At 40.1% G+C, this 18,540-nt stretch overlaps 1 protein-coding gene across 1 annotated transcript in view; it reads left to right on the plus strand.

The window, feature by feature from the left end:
* The window catches only part of PSD3 (pleckstrin and Sec7 domain containing 3), a 573,181-nt gene that overhangs the window by 222,329 nt on the left and 332,312 nt on the right, over positions 1 to 18,540 (plus strand). Inside the window, exons 3-4 of the mRNA XM_012557204.2 lie at positions 485 to 1,568; positions 4,277 to 4,672. Of these exons, the coding sequence (XP_012412658.2) occupies positions 485 to 1,568; positions 4,277 to 4,672 (1,480 nt within the window). The remainder of the gene's footprint in view (positions 1 to 484; positions 1,569 to 4,276; positions 4,673 to 18,540) is intronic.

The raw sequence follows: 18,540 nt of genomic DNA on the forward strand, positions 1-18,540 counted from the left end.
AATTACTGAATTCTCAAGGATGAGACTTCATCAGAAGCAGGGTGAAATATAGCATGTGTCATTAGATTGTCTCCTTCTATGCCAAAACCTTTATGGTTACACTCCTGTAGGCAGGGTGTAATGGACCATTGTCAAGGTTATAATATGTGTGTGTTGCAGAGTGGCAGAGGGGAAGGAGACAGTGAAAGAATCAAAGAAATAAGTATTTTTGTTTTTGTTAGCTTCTGTTGAGTCAGCCCTCAAATCATGGCGGCTTGGTGTACAACAAAGTGAAATGCTGCCCAGTCCTGCACCATTCCCATGATTGATGCCTTTGTGATCCACAGGGTTTTCATTGGCTGATTTTTTGGAAGTAGATCTCCATTGTTATTTCTTCCTAGAAATAAGAATTACTGAGTGCCTAATATGGTGTGGATATTTTATTACTGTAGTATTGAACCTATTTTTCCAAACTAGTCATGTGTCCATTCTATTGTCTTCATAGGTGATCATGGAGGAAGCACTTTACTCCCACCGAATGTCACGAATGAATTTCCAGAATATGGGACCATGGAAGAAAGTGGAGAAGGCCTAAGAACTTCACTTGAGTTTGATGCAGAGCCTCGGCCATGCTGCCCACAAGGACAGCAGGGGGCCCAGCTTCTTGCCGGCCACCACTCTGGGCCTGGCAGTTTCACAGAAGGACCAAAAGACACCGGAGAGGTCCCCTCTCACAGTCACCTCAAGGAACAAAGTTTACAACCCATTGACTCATTGATTTCAGCTCTGAAAGCCACAGAAACCAGAATAGCTTCAGAAACTTTACAGACTACAAAGGTACTGGACAAAGATGCCACTTCTAGTTTTTCAGTTCAGCAGGTGGAAAAAGAGCTGGATACTGCCAGTCAGAAAACAGAGGGAGCCAACAAACGAATCCCTGCAAGCCAAGAAAAATCACCAGGTATACCTCTTTCAGCTGAAGTCACGACTGAGGAGAATTTTTATTTGAGCATCCAGAAGGATCTGAGTGCACTGGTAACTGGAGAAACTCAGCCAGAGCTTTTCCAGATAACTAGTAATGGGAGAAAAGGGGCTGTCTGTGTGCAGGAGGCATTATCCACCGTGGAGAGTCCATCAGTGACTCATAACTCTGCGGGCAATATTGGTTACTTGAGAGAGAGGAGGTCTGATCTGGGGAGAGACCATCCAGGGGAATGTGATCAAGGCAGCTCCACAGGACGCCCAGGCAGAATCAAACATGTGGAATTTCAAGGTGTGGAGATATTGTGGACTGGAGGGGAGAAGAGAGAGACAAGGCACCCTGTAGATTTGGCGACATCAGCTTTTTCTGAAAGCAAAGAGTTCTCCAAAGTGCCAAGCCATCTCATTTCATCTGCTGGTTTATGTAATTCAGTTGGTTTATCTGAGAGCATTTGGGATAAAACCTGGAAAACTTCAGAGAGGCCTGGCACCAGCTCAGGAACATTTTCCCCTGTGCCTCTTGTTGAGAGTGGAGAGGATGAAGTCTTCCTGAAGGAAAACAAACAATATCTTGAGACGAAACCCGAGCTAGAGAGAGACAAGGAAAGGTGAGCTCATGGCATAATCCTGCTGACTGTCAGATCCCGTTAACTAGTATGTAGAATAGGAAACCACAATGGGTTGATATGAGAACTCAGTTCACAATAAACTGGATCCTGGTTATTGGAAAATGGAAGAGAAGCCATTGTAAAACTTAGATTTCCTCTAAGTTTCTGAAGTTGTCCATATGCCATGGACCAGGGAAACAGAGTTAGGGAGAAACTGTGAACACTTAATTATGTGAATCCATTTCTGACATTTTGTTACATTTGATAGATTTAAAGCTTTCCGACATCAAGGTACTAAACACACCCCACGCTGATCTCTAATAATATGAAAAGATTTGGCCTCTTCATCTATCCCATGGTCACTGAATCCTAACTTTGGCGTTTCTTCCGAGTGCAGCACAGATACCTGCAGTCTCTTAGCAGCCTGCATATGTCTGAACACAGAGGTTCTGGGTTTGGGCCAGTTTTCTGTGTTTAGAAAAGACATCTCGGATGGTCAGATGCAGATCCTATCATCCATTTGCTGCAGAGCATTCACATGGGAATCCCTTCTCACAAATAGTATATGTTTATATTTATGGTCCTGAGATGTAAACTTAGCCTCATATGGCATTTCCTGGTCTCTCTCTACATTTCTGACATCCAGACCAGCTTAGAGCTCTGCATAAATGGAAGACCTGACCCATGCTTTACTCCCATGGCCACCTGTGCCCATAGTCTGACATAAGAGTGCTCCCTTGGCAAAGGCATTTGTTGTGCATTGTCATTTTGAATTTGTACCATCCTTTTCTTCTGTTAGTCTTTATGGCTTTTTATATGGAAGAACGTCTGTGTCAAGTCTGAAGGTTTTGTTTTGTTTTTGGTACAGGGATATGCCTTTCCTCTACACTTAATTAACACATCCACTGTGAGTGTTGCTCCTTTAGGAGGGCTCTCGGGACCCCGCCTCCCCACACATACGTAAAGTCTCCAGACTTCCCCCAAAAGTAGCCTTGATGTGTGGCACATGGCTCAGCACTTGTATTTCCACTGGAATATGCACGTTTGCTGCTGTGAGAATATTGGTTCATTCCTCCTTTCCTTTCTTTTCTTCCACAAATATTTTTTGATTGTCTGCTATGTCCTTGAAACTGTTAGATACTGGACATAAAGTAATGATCCAAACAGATGTGGTCACTGTCTTCACAGACTTTACTGCTGAAGATAAACATTGACCACATGAACACGTTAATATATGTATTGGATCAAAAATTTTGCTAGGTACTCTGAAGGTAAAGAACAGACGTATGGAAGAGACTGATTTCTGTGAATTGTGTGGGGAAGGCCTTTCTGTGGACCTGATAATTCAGCTGAAACCTGAAGAATAAATAGGGTTAGGCAGGGAGGGAGGACATCTTAGGCACAAGGAATAACGTGTCCAAAGGAGGGCTACTGGATTCTGGACCGATGGTGTGCTTCCCGGAGTTGAGTGAAGCAAAGGTCCTGTGGCAAGTTTGAGGATTTGAAGCTACCAGTAAGCATAAGGAGCTAGGGAAAGTGGGATGAAATGGGTCTGGAGAGGTAGGGAGAAGTAGCATCATAGGAACTTGCTAGACTGTGATAAGGATTTTTCAGTCTTATTCTTGCAGTGGGAAACCATTAAGAGGTATATGCCCATAATAGTATTTGGTGTATGGTAGACCTCTAATAATTTCAAAACAACAAGGACATGTGAATGTTGGATGTGAATCCTGGTAATAACTAGGAATATGGATTACTTATGAGGTAGGTCCTATTTTTATTCTTATTTTATAGGTGTAGAATCTAAGGCTCAGTGAGGTTAAGTTGTCTAAAGTGACACAGCTAGTAATTGGCACAATCAGAATGCAGCTCCAGATTTTTCTAATGCTGGACTCCTTGCCCTTACCAGTGCCCTAGCTGTCTCCTGAGTTTTTTTATTTTACATAATTATCATAATGTTGATTGTTAATGTTTGAATAATATGCTGTGTATTCATTTTTCCTATTGATATGCCAAAATTAATGTCCCACCCCTGTATAGTAACTTACAGGTTGTTTCTAGTTTTTCACTGTTTGGTAAACTGGTAATAAACATGCTCATTGGCTTTTGTTTTAGGTCCCTCATTGGCTAATTTCGGACCTGAAATCTTTCTGCAGTGTTGCCTCTTGTCAGCAGGGGGCAGCCTTGGCTTCTGATTGAACTGACGACCTTTTGGTTAGCAGCCATTGCTCGCCTTAGCTCTTAACCACTGCGCCACCAGGGCGCCTGCGAGCAATTGGTTTTATTTAAATCAGAGAGTATTAATAAAATGATGAAAGTTTAGTGTACTTTTACTGCATCAAGTTTACATGATATATTTATCTGCTCTGTTATAATGATTATAATCTGAATTTGTGGAGTTTAGTCAGCTAAAATGAGAATTTTACATTTTATTCAAATATTCATTGAACCAGATGTATTCACATACTAAGAAGCTAGTATGAAACTATATTAAATTATTTATAGGGTAGTATAGTGCTTGTATGCTGAGAGTTTTTCAACCTGAATATGCTTCTATGATATCTTCCTCTGCAAATATGTTATTAAGGCATAAGACCAGCGAATGCAAGTGTTAGCTCAACAGAATGTTACTTTTCTTATATAATTGAAGGGGAAAAAAGAAAAAATTAACCTAATATTGGAATTCATGACTTTTATTTCCTTTCCAGGATTCCTGAGCAGGAGGAGCACATCAGGGAAGGGGACGATGATGTCCTGGGGTCCGGGTATGCAGAAGACTCCACTGACGTATACAGCTCCCAGTTTGAGACCATTTTGGACAACACTTCTTTGTACTACAGTGCAGAGTCGTTAGAGACACTGTACTCTGAGCCTGATAGCTACTTTAGCTTTGAAATGCCCCTCACGCCAATGATACAGCAGCGCATTAAAGAAGGCGGTCAGTTCTTGGAGAGGACATCAGGGGGAGGACAGCACGATGTTCTGAGTGTCTCAGCAGATGGCGGAATAGTGATGGGCTATTCTAGTGGGATCACCAATGGGCTGAATGACTCCAGTGACTCCATCTACATGAAAGGCACCCCCGAAATTGCTTTCTGGGGAAGGTACTAGTTGCATTCTCATTCATCTCATGGTGTTTGTTTTTGTGGCATTCTCTCTTTAGGAAATCTGTGGATGGAATGTATTTTAAAGGCATTTGGTCAGTTCCTGTGGATATAAGTGAATGCTATGAGTAAAATATAATTTGAAATTTAGGGGCAGGCAGAGTATACTTTAAATGTTGGCCAACTTGGCAAGCTATAGTCATTCTATTTGGTGTTATTTCCTGGATTACAGTATATAAATTGGATATTGAACAAATATTTGTGGATGATGAATAGGTGTCAACTCTGACAAATTTGCTCCGATTTAGTTTTTTTAATATATAATTTTTTGTTGTTATTGTTGTTGAGAATATACACAGCAAAACATACACCAGTTCAACAGTTGCTACATGTACCTTTTAGTGACATTGATTACATTCTTCCAGTTGTGTTACCATTCTCACCCTCCTTTTATGAGTTGTTCCTTCCCCGTTAACATGAATTCACTGCCCCCTGAGGTTCCTATGTAATCTTTTGAGTTGCTGTTGTCAGTTTGATCCCATATAGATAGTTCTTAAAAGAGCATAATACTCAAGACAGATATTTTTCACTAGTTAAGCTAAACTATTGTTTGGGTTTAAGAAGACTTCAGGAAATATTTTTCATTTAAGGATGAAAGATTATCTCAGGGAAATAGTTTCGGGGGTTCATCCAACCTTCATGGCTCTAGGAAGTCTGGAGTTCATTAGAATTTGAACTTCTGTTCTGCATTTTCCCCCTTTTGATCAGGATTCTTCTATGGAGTCTTTGATCAAAGTGTTAAGTAATGGTAGCTGACACCATCCAGTTCTTCTGGTCTCATGGAAAAGGCAGCAGTTGTTCATGGAGGAAATTAGCCACACATTCCATATCCTTCTTCTACTTCTGACTCTCCTTCTTCCTCTCTTGTTCCAGGCGAATAGAGACCAATTCTTGTGCCTTGGATAGCTGCTTGCAAGCTTTTAAGACCTTGGGCACTATGCATCGAACTGAGAGGTAGAACAGAGGCATTAAACATGTTATTAGGCACATTAACTGGGGTGTGCCATGAAACCATGACCATAAACCTCCAAACCAAGAAACCAAATCCCATGAGGTTTTTCATTGTACATCCGATGTAGTTTTGATGACAGTGGCATGGTGCTATGAAAAGAACATTGAGAGATTTTGGCCTTAATTGTGGCACTGATATTGGTTGATGACTTGGAGAAGCTTGTTTGATTAGGCTAGAGCTTCCTTAATTGTAAATTGAGGGTATTGGATTACATGGTCACCAAAGTCACTTCCAGCGCTTTGCTCTGTGATGTCCTGTTCTGTCGGGATGTCTTCCAGTTTCTGAGACTGTGGTGGAAGGATCTGATTATACTGATGCTTAAATGAATTGGTACCTTGGTCAAAACTATAAATATTCTGTGTCTCTAATTTAGTATTTAAGTCTACCTGGGAAATAAAATGGCAAATTATACAGGCTACGTATGCCAGACCTGTCATTTTGGGATTCCCTGTCTGCTTATGGATTATCCAGTGTTCCATTTCTTTTTGCTTGTCATCTTCAGGTCATGTACCTGTCCTTTGCATCTCCATCAGTGGGCAGAGAATGCTAAACATAAAGATGATGTATTTAGTTTTGATGTCTTTTTCCTGAATTAAAGTATGTGTGTGTTAAATGGGTATAAACTACTTTAAAGCTATACGAAAAAAAAAATCCACGTTTTTTTAAAGCCACTATTCATATTACAGGCTTCCAGTGAACCTTTCTTTAGCAGTCCCTCCTGCATTAAAGATTTATAGTTCATTGGATGAGCAAATTCAAGACTGGCATGTTATAACATTTTAGCTAAGCATTTCCATGTGAAATAGACTGTGGATGTTGGCTGTCTTACTGGGTCATAGTGAGATAATGAAAAGAACACAGATCTCGAAAGCAGAGGACTTTGGGCAAGCCACTTATTTTCTCTGAAACCCAATTTATTTGCAGAATGGGGTTAATGATATTCAGTGCCCTGTGTGACTGTGAGATTTAAAAAATTAATATAGATTAAAGCACCTAGCATAGTGCCTGGTACAAAGTCGGAGCTTGAGTCAACGTTAGAATCTGAATTGATTCGCTGATAAGCCCACATTTCAACTTCCTGTCACTCTGAGAGAAAGGTGCCATTTAGTCCTTCTGTTTCACCATCATCTCTGATAACTGTAAATTATTATAAAATGTTGTAGGACAGGTATGCAGATAATTTCACTGAAATTCCTACCCAACTTTCTGGGGTGACTGGAAGGGGTTTATATTACAGACCAAAAATGAGTTGAGGTGCTGAGGTGTTTTGGGCTGAGCTGCTTTGCTTCAGGAGCCACAAGGAGGGGACGTAAATGGAGATAAGAGATGAACATCTGAGAGTCCGATCAGGAAGGAATTGGGTGAAAGGTTTATAAAATGTATGGTTTGCATGCTTAGAGTAGGAAGCAGTCATCATTTGAGATAGCATGCGTGCCCATCATTAGTATATTTAAAAACAAAAAAACCCAAACCAGTTGGCTTTGAGTCTTTTCCGACACATAGTGAGTCCATGTGTGGCAGACAACTGTGCTCCATAGGTTTTCAGTGGCTGTGACCTTTCCAAGTGCATCGCCAGGATTTCTTCCAAGGCACTTCTGGATAGATTCAAACCGCTAATCTGTTGGTTGGTAGCTGAGCACTTAACCGTTTGCGCCACCCAGGGATTCCTTGTCATTCGTATGATTAGAATTAAATATAGTTAAGACAATGTATTGGTTTAGGTTATAGTATTTTAGCATCTCAGATTTAGACAGTAGTATACTTCAAGCTGTTTCTAGATGAAGTTTCAGCTGCGTCATCTGCATTGTCAATTAGATCTTGCCTAGTGATAGAAGACCAAGTTCTAGTACTGAATGGAAGTATCTTAGAGGTTAGCCAGCATAACTTCTCATCCAGCTCTGGAATTCTTCCTCCAGGATTCCTAATGGGTGGTCATTCAACCTTTCTTGGAGCACTGCTAACTTGGCCTGAACAACTTGGTGGGGCACCCCATTTTGTGTTCTTTAAATTGGCATGAAAAGATAATAAGCAGTTATGAGTGAAGGAGGTTTCGTTTTGTGATCTGTGTCTATGTTCAGGGGTAAAAAACGTAGGGCAGGACTTAACAATCCTGAGAAATTTTAAGGATACTAGAATAACCTTCCTGTTTTTCTTTATCCATTTTCTGCCTTGTTTGGTGCTTCAGAGAAGTTACATACCAGAAGAATTGGGTTGGCATGGTGAGTTGAAGAATCATGACATTTTGGAGCTTGAACAAGACCTTAGATAACCTTGTTTTATGAAGAATCTGAGTCCCAGTTTGGTGGAAGTGACTTACCCGCAGCCACTTGGCTTTCTGGTGACAGGTTCTATACCAGAATTCAAGTTGCCCGACTCTTAGGACTTTTTCTCTTCTATGCTGCCTGGCCTCTTACATCTTTATTCTTTCTTTTGCTCTCTTTTCTCTTGTGTCATATGTCCACAAAGCCTAAAGTCTTGGAGTTGGTCTGTTTTCAGGAAAGTAAGCTCTAAATGTAGAGCTGGTGGTTGTTTTGTGTGTGTTCAGTTGGAGAAAAAGTTTACTAAACCTCTGTCTATAAATTTTTTAAGTAATCAATGCACAGCCTTTTGATTTCTTTTGCATTAAGACATCCCTCTGCAGAGGTAAGGTAGTAGACAGAGGTATTGAGCCTGTTAAGGAAATCCAGACCAGACTGCTGATCACACAATAGTCAGCACAGTTGACTTCCCTCAGCCCAGCACTCAGGGGCAAAGTGTTAGAATAAAGGGGAAAAATGATTTTTTTAAAACTTTATGAATAAATGTTGTGGTATCGAGAAGATTTTTACAAAAAAAAAGTGAGAAATAAAACAAATGCACATGCTTAGAGTTCCATTTCTGTTTGATTGTCTTTTCTTTTTCCTCAGTAAGAGACAGGGGGTCTGGCTATTGAACTCTAAAGATGGGGCAAAGGAAAGGGAATGATAAGACTAATTAGATGTACCCTGATAATGCTTCCTTGATGGTAGCCAAAAATGAACCAAAACAAATTATACCCACCTCTACTGAGGTTTTGATCTTAGAACCTTACAGCGTTAGTTGTCAGCCAGTAGAAAATACTGTAAGATTACTTTAGCTAGTCTGTAAACAAAATTTTATATCATTTGCATCCCATAGGTTTTGTTTATTTAGTAAATACATGGTGCTTAATTCTCTTAACAAGCTGGGAGGAAGGAAACCTTAATATTTTCATTTTTCTGATAAGGAGCCTGAGGCATAGAGAGGTTAAGTAACTTGTTCAAGATCACACAGGTGGTACGTGGCAGACCCAGGATTTGAACCCAGGCAGTCAGGCTCCAGAGCCCATGCTCTAGTTGTTCTTTGCTGAATTGAAACATTAAATAATCTGCACAAGTGCTCATGGTTTCATGGTAGAGCCTAGAACAAAGCCAAGTATTTGCTTTTTGGTCTCAAAACAAATACGTATTTGTTTTGGCATCACCTAGGTATATTTTAAAATAAAGTTTTCTATTTTAAATTGTGTCTTTACTTTGTCGTTCAAATTATTTCAGTGGCAGTGTTTGACAGTGATTTCTTTGGAATGCAGAATGGCATTGTACTGCTTCTCTGTTGTGTTGCTTCTTTAAAGAAGGTAGAAATGGTTAGGGAAGATAATGAGGATGTTGTAGCACTTTAGCAAATGTCGGTTCCTTCTATCAGGACTACCTCCCAATCCTGGATTTAGCCATGCTTTGGTGGCCAGAGGGAGACTATTCTGCTCTGTTATTCTCCCCACTGAAGTCAAAAGAAAACATTTCAAATTTATAATATTCAGGTATCAGATTAGGAAGGACTTCTTTTTAGAGTACTTGTGCTCACTACCGGTCTTTTAAAGGATAAAATACCTTTGTGATAACAAATACATTATGCTCTGCAAGGTGAAAAAGCCTCTTAAAGCCCTAGAACAAATATGGACAGTAGTAGTTACATTATCGCAGGTGCTTTGACTGATCTGAACACTAAATATTAACCAGGGAGTGGCATGCTGGCCCGGAAATAACTCACCATATGAATGTAACACAATATTTTAATGAGGAAGCAAAGAGTAGCATCATCTCCCTTTGTGGTCCAGCTACATAGCACTCAAGCTGACAGGGGGTCAGTGGTGCTGTGTAAAGTCCAGTCACATGGCTCCAAAATTAGAAAGGATAATTAGAGACTTACAGTTATACATGTTCCAATGGGTTCCTTTGTGTCTGGGTGCTTCTCCCTCGCCGGCCTATCAGCTGATGACCACGACTCCAATCAGTAAGTTCTGACCTGAAGCTTTTAGGGCACAAGTGTTGTCATTGTGACCGCTAACAGAGCAGGATATTGTCCATTTCAGTTGAGCTTGGGTTGGGCCAAGTAAGAAAAGAGAGACAGCGAATATAGTGATATAGCAGGAGCTTCTCTTTTGATTCTCTGAAATATTCAAAACTGCTTCTTAAAATTGTCTTTTCAGTGTAATATGTTTTATGCCTCAGCTTCCTAGTTTTCTCTCAGATATTGCTCAGGATACAGAAGAGCACGGCAGAACAGATGAATCGCATCTGTGTGCCACTGATACGCCTGAGGAAAGTGCTTCAGTCTGTCTTCAGTCCACTCTGAATTTGGTGTTTGTGATTTTCTGCCTGCCTTTTGTCTCCTCTCTCCCCCCTTTCTCAAATGGAATACCGGTATTCAGAGCTCTCCTCTTCCTCAGTTTTCTCTTTCCTTAGCAGCTTTCTGTCTAGGAGGAAACAAGACTCACATGAAACAAGATTAATACTTACAGCGATTTGCTGAAGTGTGATTTCAAAAAATTTTTCCATATCCTAATTTAAATAAAATCTGTAGGCATTTTACTATAGCATATATGTCTTGAAATAAGAAATTAAAATAATGTGATATTAGTTAGACTGGTGACAGAGGAAAAAATTTTAATCTTGTAAAACCATCTTTAGAGATTTGGCTAACCATGGAGTGCCCAGCTTTTCTCACGTTATGAGGAGCGGGAAGCTCGGCTGCCGCGTGGGTCCGTCATCGGGTTGCTGTTGCTCCAGTAATCTCTCTGATTCTTTTCTTTTACATTTTAAAATTTGTTTCACAGAAAAAGAGTTTCTCATTTCTCTTCTTCATATTCCCAAAGTAGTTGTAATGGTGAATTTTCTTCTCAAAGGAGTTCCCGCTGCATGAGGAGGGCTTGGGGCTGTACCAGGTTTCAGAGTCGGTCAGGATGGACTTGAATCCTGCCTCAGTGACTTACTAGGTTTGTAATCTTATGTGAATTACATAAAATCTAGAAACCTATCCCAGTGTAACGTGGAATTAATCCTGCCTAACTTGGAGCCCTGGTGGCACAGTGGTTAAGAGCTCAGGCTGCTAACCAAAAGGTCAGCAGTTTGAATCCAGCTGCTCCTTGGAAACCTTATGGGGCAGTTCTACTCTGTCCTATAGGGTCGCTGTGAGTCGGAATCAACTTGATGACAATGGGTTTGTTTTTTTCTTTTAACTTGTAAAGGGTAAGGAGCCCTGGTGGCGGCACAGTGGTTAAGCGTTCGGCTGCTAACTGAAAGGTTGGCAGTTCAAACCCACCAGCTGCTCCATGGGAGAAAGATGTGACAGTCTGCTTCCGTAAAGATCTGCAGCGTTGGAAACCTGGTGGGGCAGTTCTGCTTTGTCCTGTAGGGTCGCTATGAGTAAGAATTGAGTCCATGGCAATGGGTTCTTGACTTTTAAAGGAGGGAGGGGAGTAAGTGAGATTAATCAAGTGAAAAAAACCAAGAGGAGAAAATCACGTGGCCTAACACTATCTGGTACATATAGGAAATAATTAAATGAAAATTAATAATCATACCAGCAACAGTCATAACACCTGAAAAAAAAAGTCTTCCTGCCACCCACGCGTGTGCTCAAACCCCGTATCACCCTCTGAGCTGCCAGCACCCAGTCCTCCCAGCTCAGAGCCATCTGAAACACTTAGTGTGGGTCTTCCTGAAACCTCCCTTTCCTTTTTTAAAAGTGCAGTGTACTGCAGTGTGGTGGAATAAATATGGGAACTTGGGCTCAGGAGAAAGGAGTTCAAGTCATCCTCTTTACTGAGGATCACGGACATGTTGTTTCACTTCCTGGAACCTGTGATTCCTTATTGGTAAAATGGAAATAAAGCCTGGTTAAATGGAAATGAAACCTTTCCACTGAATTTACAATTAGTTTTAAGAGTCTACTTAGTTCTAGTTGTGGATATTCATTTTAAACTTACCGTGGGTCTTACAATAGTCTAAGGAATAAATAAGAAAAAGCCTGGTAAAGGAAAAAAGGTGCAAGGCTTGGTAAGTGTTTGAATATAGGGCATGAGGGGCCAAGTTAAAAATGATTGTGAGATTTCTAGCACGGATGACTTACTGAATCAAGAAACAATCAACAGGAATTGGGGAGGCAAGCAGGGTTTGTAGGGGACCATGTAGTGGGGTCAGTTTTAAACAGGTTAAATCGGAGGAGAATGAGGGGGCTGGTGGTCTGTGGGGTTGAGGGTCCCCTGGAGAGACTTTGGAGTCATCCACTTAGAGGTGAGGCTTGCAGCTGTGGGAGGGAGAAGGTTCTCAGGGTGAGGAGTGGGCTGAGGAGGGGCATGAGAGATGCTCACGCAGCATCTCTGTGTATTTTTCTAATTCTATCTTCGTAGAAAACGTGCCTTCTAAGATGAGTTTCCTGGCAGCTCTTCTGTGCTTGCCTCACTTCCCCGGCAGTGGATTGTCATAGAGCCCAGTGTGGAAACTAAGTGCCCTTGTCATCGGTTTTTCTTTCAGGACCCAGATAGGTCTAAGTGGCTCTGGCTTTGTTGGTCTTAGGCTGTCTCCCCCTGTTGGGTGCCTCTCGTGTAACTTAGCGATGACTTCAGGAAATGGTCTGGCTTAGAAATAAGGTTTCCCAGAGAAGTTCTAATTCTGTGGTTTATGTGGTTTTATAAAAGCCTTAAAACAAACAAAAGTAATGTCCTTGGGTGGATATAGTGTGAGGAGCACTGTGGTGTGATAGAATTGGTGATATGGATGGATGATCTTTTATCAAAGACTCCAGACTTCAAAAGATAAAGGACACTGGGGATGTAAATTCTTATAAGGAAAATCGTTGATCTAAATAAAAACTGGGATGGCAGTTAATATTTTAATTGGTTGTGATAATACAACAACTTTTTTATTTATACATCAGGGCAGTATTTAATTTTTAGAGAAAGCAGTAACATTTCCTCTCAGCAGATTTGTAACACTGGATAAGAAATGTAAATCAGTGACCACAGTTTGGGAAGGAAAAAAAAATCATCCCTAAATAATTCTTTCAATGTATTTTACATAGTACTGTGAATTTACATTTTCAATACTTTAATCTCATTTTTCTTTTTTGATTATTTTTCCCTATGAAACTACAGATCTGTATTGAATTGGCCCCAGTATTCATTCCTGATACATACAGTGGTCATGATGCAAGGGAAGTAGATTATAATCTCTCTCATAAATGCTAATGGGGATTAATATTAAACTCCATCTAAACCAGTGCTAGATACTAAATGCTTTGGCCTCATAATCCACATACCTTTATTTCAGATGTCTTTGCCTGAACCACCATTCATGAATATTCTACTCGTCTCTGAATCTAAAATTATGAAAGAAAAAAACAAAAACCAAACCCGTTGCTGTTGAGTCGATTCCAACTCATAGTGACCCTATAGGACAGGGTAGAACTGCCCCATAGGGTTTCCAAGGAGCAGCTGGTGGATTTGAACTGCCGACCTTTTGGTTAGCAGTCGAGCTCTTAACCGCTGCGCCACTAGGGCTCCAAAGTTAGGAAAGCCTTATAAATGACACACATTGAACTTCTGAGATTTTCTAGTCTTTCTGCTCAACCATCTTGCTACCCAACAGCATTAACCTGGGAGCTTGTTAGAAATGCAGAATCTCAAGCCCCACACCTGACCTAATAAATTAGAATTAGAATTTTAATGAGATACCCAAGGAGGTCTCTCTCTCTGTGTATATATATATATTATTAAAGTTTAAGGCTCTGAAACGCTGCTTCTCGAAATTGATGGCACAGCAGAATTATGTGTGGAGCTTTTTAAAACTCTGATTCCCCAGGGTTCACCACCAGAGATTCTGATTCCATTAGTCTAGGGTGGAACCTGGACATGGACAGCTTGAAAAGCTTCCCGGGTAATTCTAATGTGCAGCCTTGGTTGTCAGACCCCTTGCTACTCCAGGTGTGGTCCTCTGACCAGCATCATAGGCACCATCTGTGAGCTTGTTAGAAATGTGAATGTCAATCCTTACCCCAGATTGACTTAATCAAAACCGGCATTTTAACAAATTCCCAGGTGATTCATAAGCACTTTAAAGGTTGAGAAGCTTTGTCAAACTGAAACTGAGTAGAGACAGACAAGACATAGTAACTGTTCTTGGAGGAACCCGCCTGCTGAAGGTAGCTGTGATGGAAGGAGGAGGGAGAAATCTCTTAATAGATTTGAAAAAGTGAGTGACCCCGGCTGTGAGCCTCAAAAAGATTTCTTGTAACATTTTTGTCCACCCCTACTCTAGAAATACAGGAGTTGATTCATTTTCCAGCTAGAAAACAGTATGATTTAGTGGTTAAGAGTGTGGTTTCTTGAGTCAGACTGCTTTGGATTAAATTTTGGTAAATTATCTAAGCCTCAACTTCCCTTATCTGGAAAAAGGGATAATAATTTACATGCACTTGATGAGTACTCAATATATGTTGGCTATTATTGTAGTAATACTGCTTGAATTACTGTCTTTAAAACTTCTTCAAAGTCACCTGGTATGAATGGACTGTGGTGAGATTGACCTAGGATGTTGTATACCTGTAATAATAATTCTAAAAGCCTTAGATTACTTGAAGGTGAGGAATTTTAATGGTAGTTTGTTTTATTGTCTTTATTATTATTCTACTTAGCAGCCTCACCTCAGCACAAACAAGCTAACATTCTCTTGTCAAGAGTAGTAATATAAACTCTTAGCCTAGGAAAAATAAGAGGTATTGAACAGTAATTATTATTGTGAAACAAAACTATAAAAGTTCATTACTCACGCTTAACATTCATTTAACATCTCTGTTAGGATTCATCATATAATACTACAGTTAGTCAGGTACAGACTGGTTTCTCCTATTAGGCTGTGCACTTCTCAAGTTTTAGTTTTGGGACTCAGAGAACCTCTGATACAGTCACCAGCACATATTGGGCACTCGGTGTTTGCTGAATGAAGTATTTACATAATGAGCAACTGTTCTGTTCTAGTTACTAAGATGTCTCCCAAAGAAGGGGAGGATATGATAACTTCACAAATAACTCTAGTACAGAGCCTAGAGAGCAAGACTGGTGAGGGTCGGAAGTTGGGGCTACTTCCAGTTGGGGTGTCATGGGGGCCCTCGTGGAAGTGTTACTTTTTGAGATGGGCTTTGAAGGATGAGGTGGATATGTGTAAATGGTTGTCTGGGAGTTGGGAGGCTTTCCAGATAGAAGGAGCCAAACAGAGGCAGAGTTAGTAGCAGCTGCTTGAATTTGGTGGGTTGATTGGAGAGCAGGGAGTTAAGGGAATTATTAACCTCTATGCCTCATTTTCCAGACTGAACAGAGGCAGCTATACATATAGTAGCCATTATGCAATTGACTTTTCAAAACTTCCAAAACATTTTGGGCATACGAAGAAGTGTAGAAAATAATAGATACTGTAAACTCAGCATCCAGTTTAAGAACTAAAACATCACAGACTAATTGCAATCTCCTGTTAATGCCTCCTTGGTCTGATTCCTCTGTTTTCCCTCCCTAAGGTAACTAACTGTCCTTTGGTTTATCATGCCCATTTAGGTGTGTGTCTGTGAACAGAGTATACAATTGTTTCACAGGTTTTTGAATTGTGTATAACTGCTATCTTCTTGTTGCCTTTTGCAACTTGGCTTTTTTTTGTTCAACATCTGAAATTCATTTTTGATTCATAAAGCCCTAGTTTGTGAACTGTGTTTCTGTATAGTAAATATTATATGAATATGCAATGACTTATTCTATTTTAAATTGATGGACATTTTGGCTATGTTTTGTATTTGTGTTATCTCAGTGTTGTGGTGAACATTTTTATACACAGCTTCTTGTGCACATGTGGGAGAGTTTCTCTAGGCTACATATATACTTAGGGATAAAATTGCTGGATGGAAGATAAAGTATAATCATTTTCTGGGCGAACCAGGGCATTCTTGAAAGGGTACATTTTCTTTGAGTGTATGTAATTTTATCTGCCTTCTGTTTAAAGTAATCTTTAGTTCTCTTACCTCCTGATCCTCATAGTTCCCATATCCCAACAAAAATAGCAAGAGCCCAAAGAAAAAGCATGGAAAAGAAAAGGACTAAAGTAAAACTGGTCTCCTTTCCTTTAGGGATACTGATGCAGACTCTGTTATCCATTAGTTAGGTCTGGTGGCTGTCATTTGTATCAGATCTCCCGGCTCCTGTTGTTAGCAGTTTTCTCAGATGCATTAGTGGCAGTTGTTGCCTGTGTTTGACAGCTGTGAAGGTTGTTTGTCCACTTCTGACTGACTGAGGCGAAATTTGAACAACAGAACAAATGAATCGTTTCAGATTAAGATGGCAGATAAACAGAAAAAGAAAGAACTAGAAATCAAAGTAGAAACACAAATCACATAAAATTAGGGATGAATTTAACACAGCTGAATTTCATATTAATATAAGCGAATTAAATCTGTTTTGCTAGCTTTTTCAGTCATTTCTTTTAGGGTCAGAATTTGTGTGCTCTAGGAAATCATGGTCTTTAAAATAATAATGCTTTACAAACCTTAGTGCTGTTAAAGAAAAACAATACTGAAATTACTTTCTTTTTTTGAATGATGTTGGACCAACTTTCTCCCGTAATCAGCAACATTTAGTTATTCTCCAAATAAAAACAATTGTCCTTTCTCCCTCCCTCATTTTATCCCCTCAGACCTATTGTCAACTTGTGGTCTGGTTTCTAAGGAGTTAACCTGGAGGTTTGTGAGGTCATGTGTGACTTTATTGCATCTGGACTTTTGAAGCAGGTCGCTTGGAGGGAAGCTGCCGATTGAGAGGGAGGCTGGGAAGAGGGGGAAGTACTTCTTCAACTTCTTTCAAGTTCTTATCCTTCAGCCCCTGAGGGATACAGTGGCATTCTGGGAGAATGTCACTGCACAGTCCGTGTGTAGCGGTTTGTACTGGCCACAGAAGCAGCTTCAGAGGTACATTACGAGAGCCCTCGAGAAGATGAAAGTTTGCTGAGCAGACGGAATGGGAGAATGCTCTTCGTATTCATAGTAGACTTATGGGCAGATCGTTTGCTGACGGAGGTAACTGAAATTCGGTTTATTTTCTTTGTCTGATTCTAGGCAGTGCTGGATTATGTATGCATGTTGTAGTTACAGAAGATTCCCTGGATTTGAAAATACTTCATTTCAAATGAAAAACATTGTGAGAAAGCCATAGAGCTAAATTTAGGAAAATGATAATTTATGTGTATTCTAAATAAGGATGACGAGAAATGAAAAGGGTTTGAAATACTTAACGCAAGATGAAATTTTTCCCCTGATGAAGTTTGCTGCTCTGAGGAGCTGCTGCGTAGACAGAGCTTGGTGCTCTGGACTGTGCGTGTGCTTTCAGCTATCTTTTGTGAAACTTCATCTAGGCAATGGAAGGTCACCAATTTGAGCTTGGTCACTTAGTGGGGTTCATTCTGGCGACTGCACGAGGCTGTCATTCTTCTTTTGGTGTATCACTATTCTACGGGGCAAGTTGCCTGTGCTGTTAGTATGGAAAGGTGTTTTATGTTAGAATTCAGCCTTGTGTTTGAAACTTCAAAGGCTAGCCATTTATCTTTAAAAAAAAAAAAAAAAAAGCGTTGGTAGTTTTATCTGGAGCTGAGGGAATTTTAGCTCCACAGTGTGTCTCTGAGAAGGTCTTTCTCCAATACCAGGTTCAACAGGCACAGGTAAGTGCAGGGCATAAGGGAGGTCAGTGATGTTAAAGAATGGGGGCTAGCCCAGTGCATTGATATTACCTTCATTTCACCAGCATCCAAGAGCCACTGAGAACACCAGTATTTGAGTGTCCAAGGTAGTCAGCATGTTTATAACGCATGTGTTTGTATGTATGTGTGGAGTAAATTGGCATTTCTTGCATTGATTACAGATTCTAAGTTCATTAATTTTAAGTTCATATTTTTACTATTTTATAATGCAGTTTGTCTTACGTAGCCCACAAGTATAAAACATTTGTTTCTTGTACTTGAGCATTTTATTTCATTGCTTTAATAATAAGTGACAGAGAATACTTAAAAAGTATGTGAACTATTTTGTGGCAGGCATAACACGTAGGGGTTATGAGCCTGGACTTAAGAGTCATAGGGCCATAGGTTTAAGTTTTACCTCTGCTTCTTACTACTACTTAACCACTCCTGCAATTCAGTTTCTTCATATGTAAAATTGAGATGATAATCATACCTAACTTGAGGAGTTGTTGTGAGAATTAACTGAAGTGTTAGGCGTGGGAAGCAGTTAGCATAGTTTCCTCTGCTTTAATAAAAGCTTCATAAGCATTAGCAAACATTGACTGTTCTATTACTATTTAAATCGTTCTCCTTTACATCAGGCACATGAATTAGATCTTCGAGAAAGGTGGGAATGAATTTAGGGTTGTGAATATGCTTACATGTAAACATGTCATCCTTCTTTGTGGCAAGGTTCCAGGCAGCATTTCTTCTGC

This window comes from Trichechus manatus, unplaced genomic scaffold (assembly GCF_000243295.1).
Source record: "Trichechus manatus latirostris isolate Lorelei unplaced genomic scaffold, TriManLat1.0 scaffold00090, whole genome shotgun sequence".
Classification (NCBI taxonomy): Eukaryota; Metazoa; Chordata; class Mammalia; order Sirenia; family Trichechidae; genus Trichechus; species Trichechus manatus.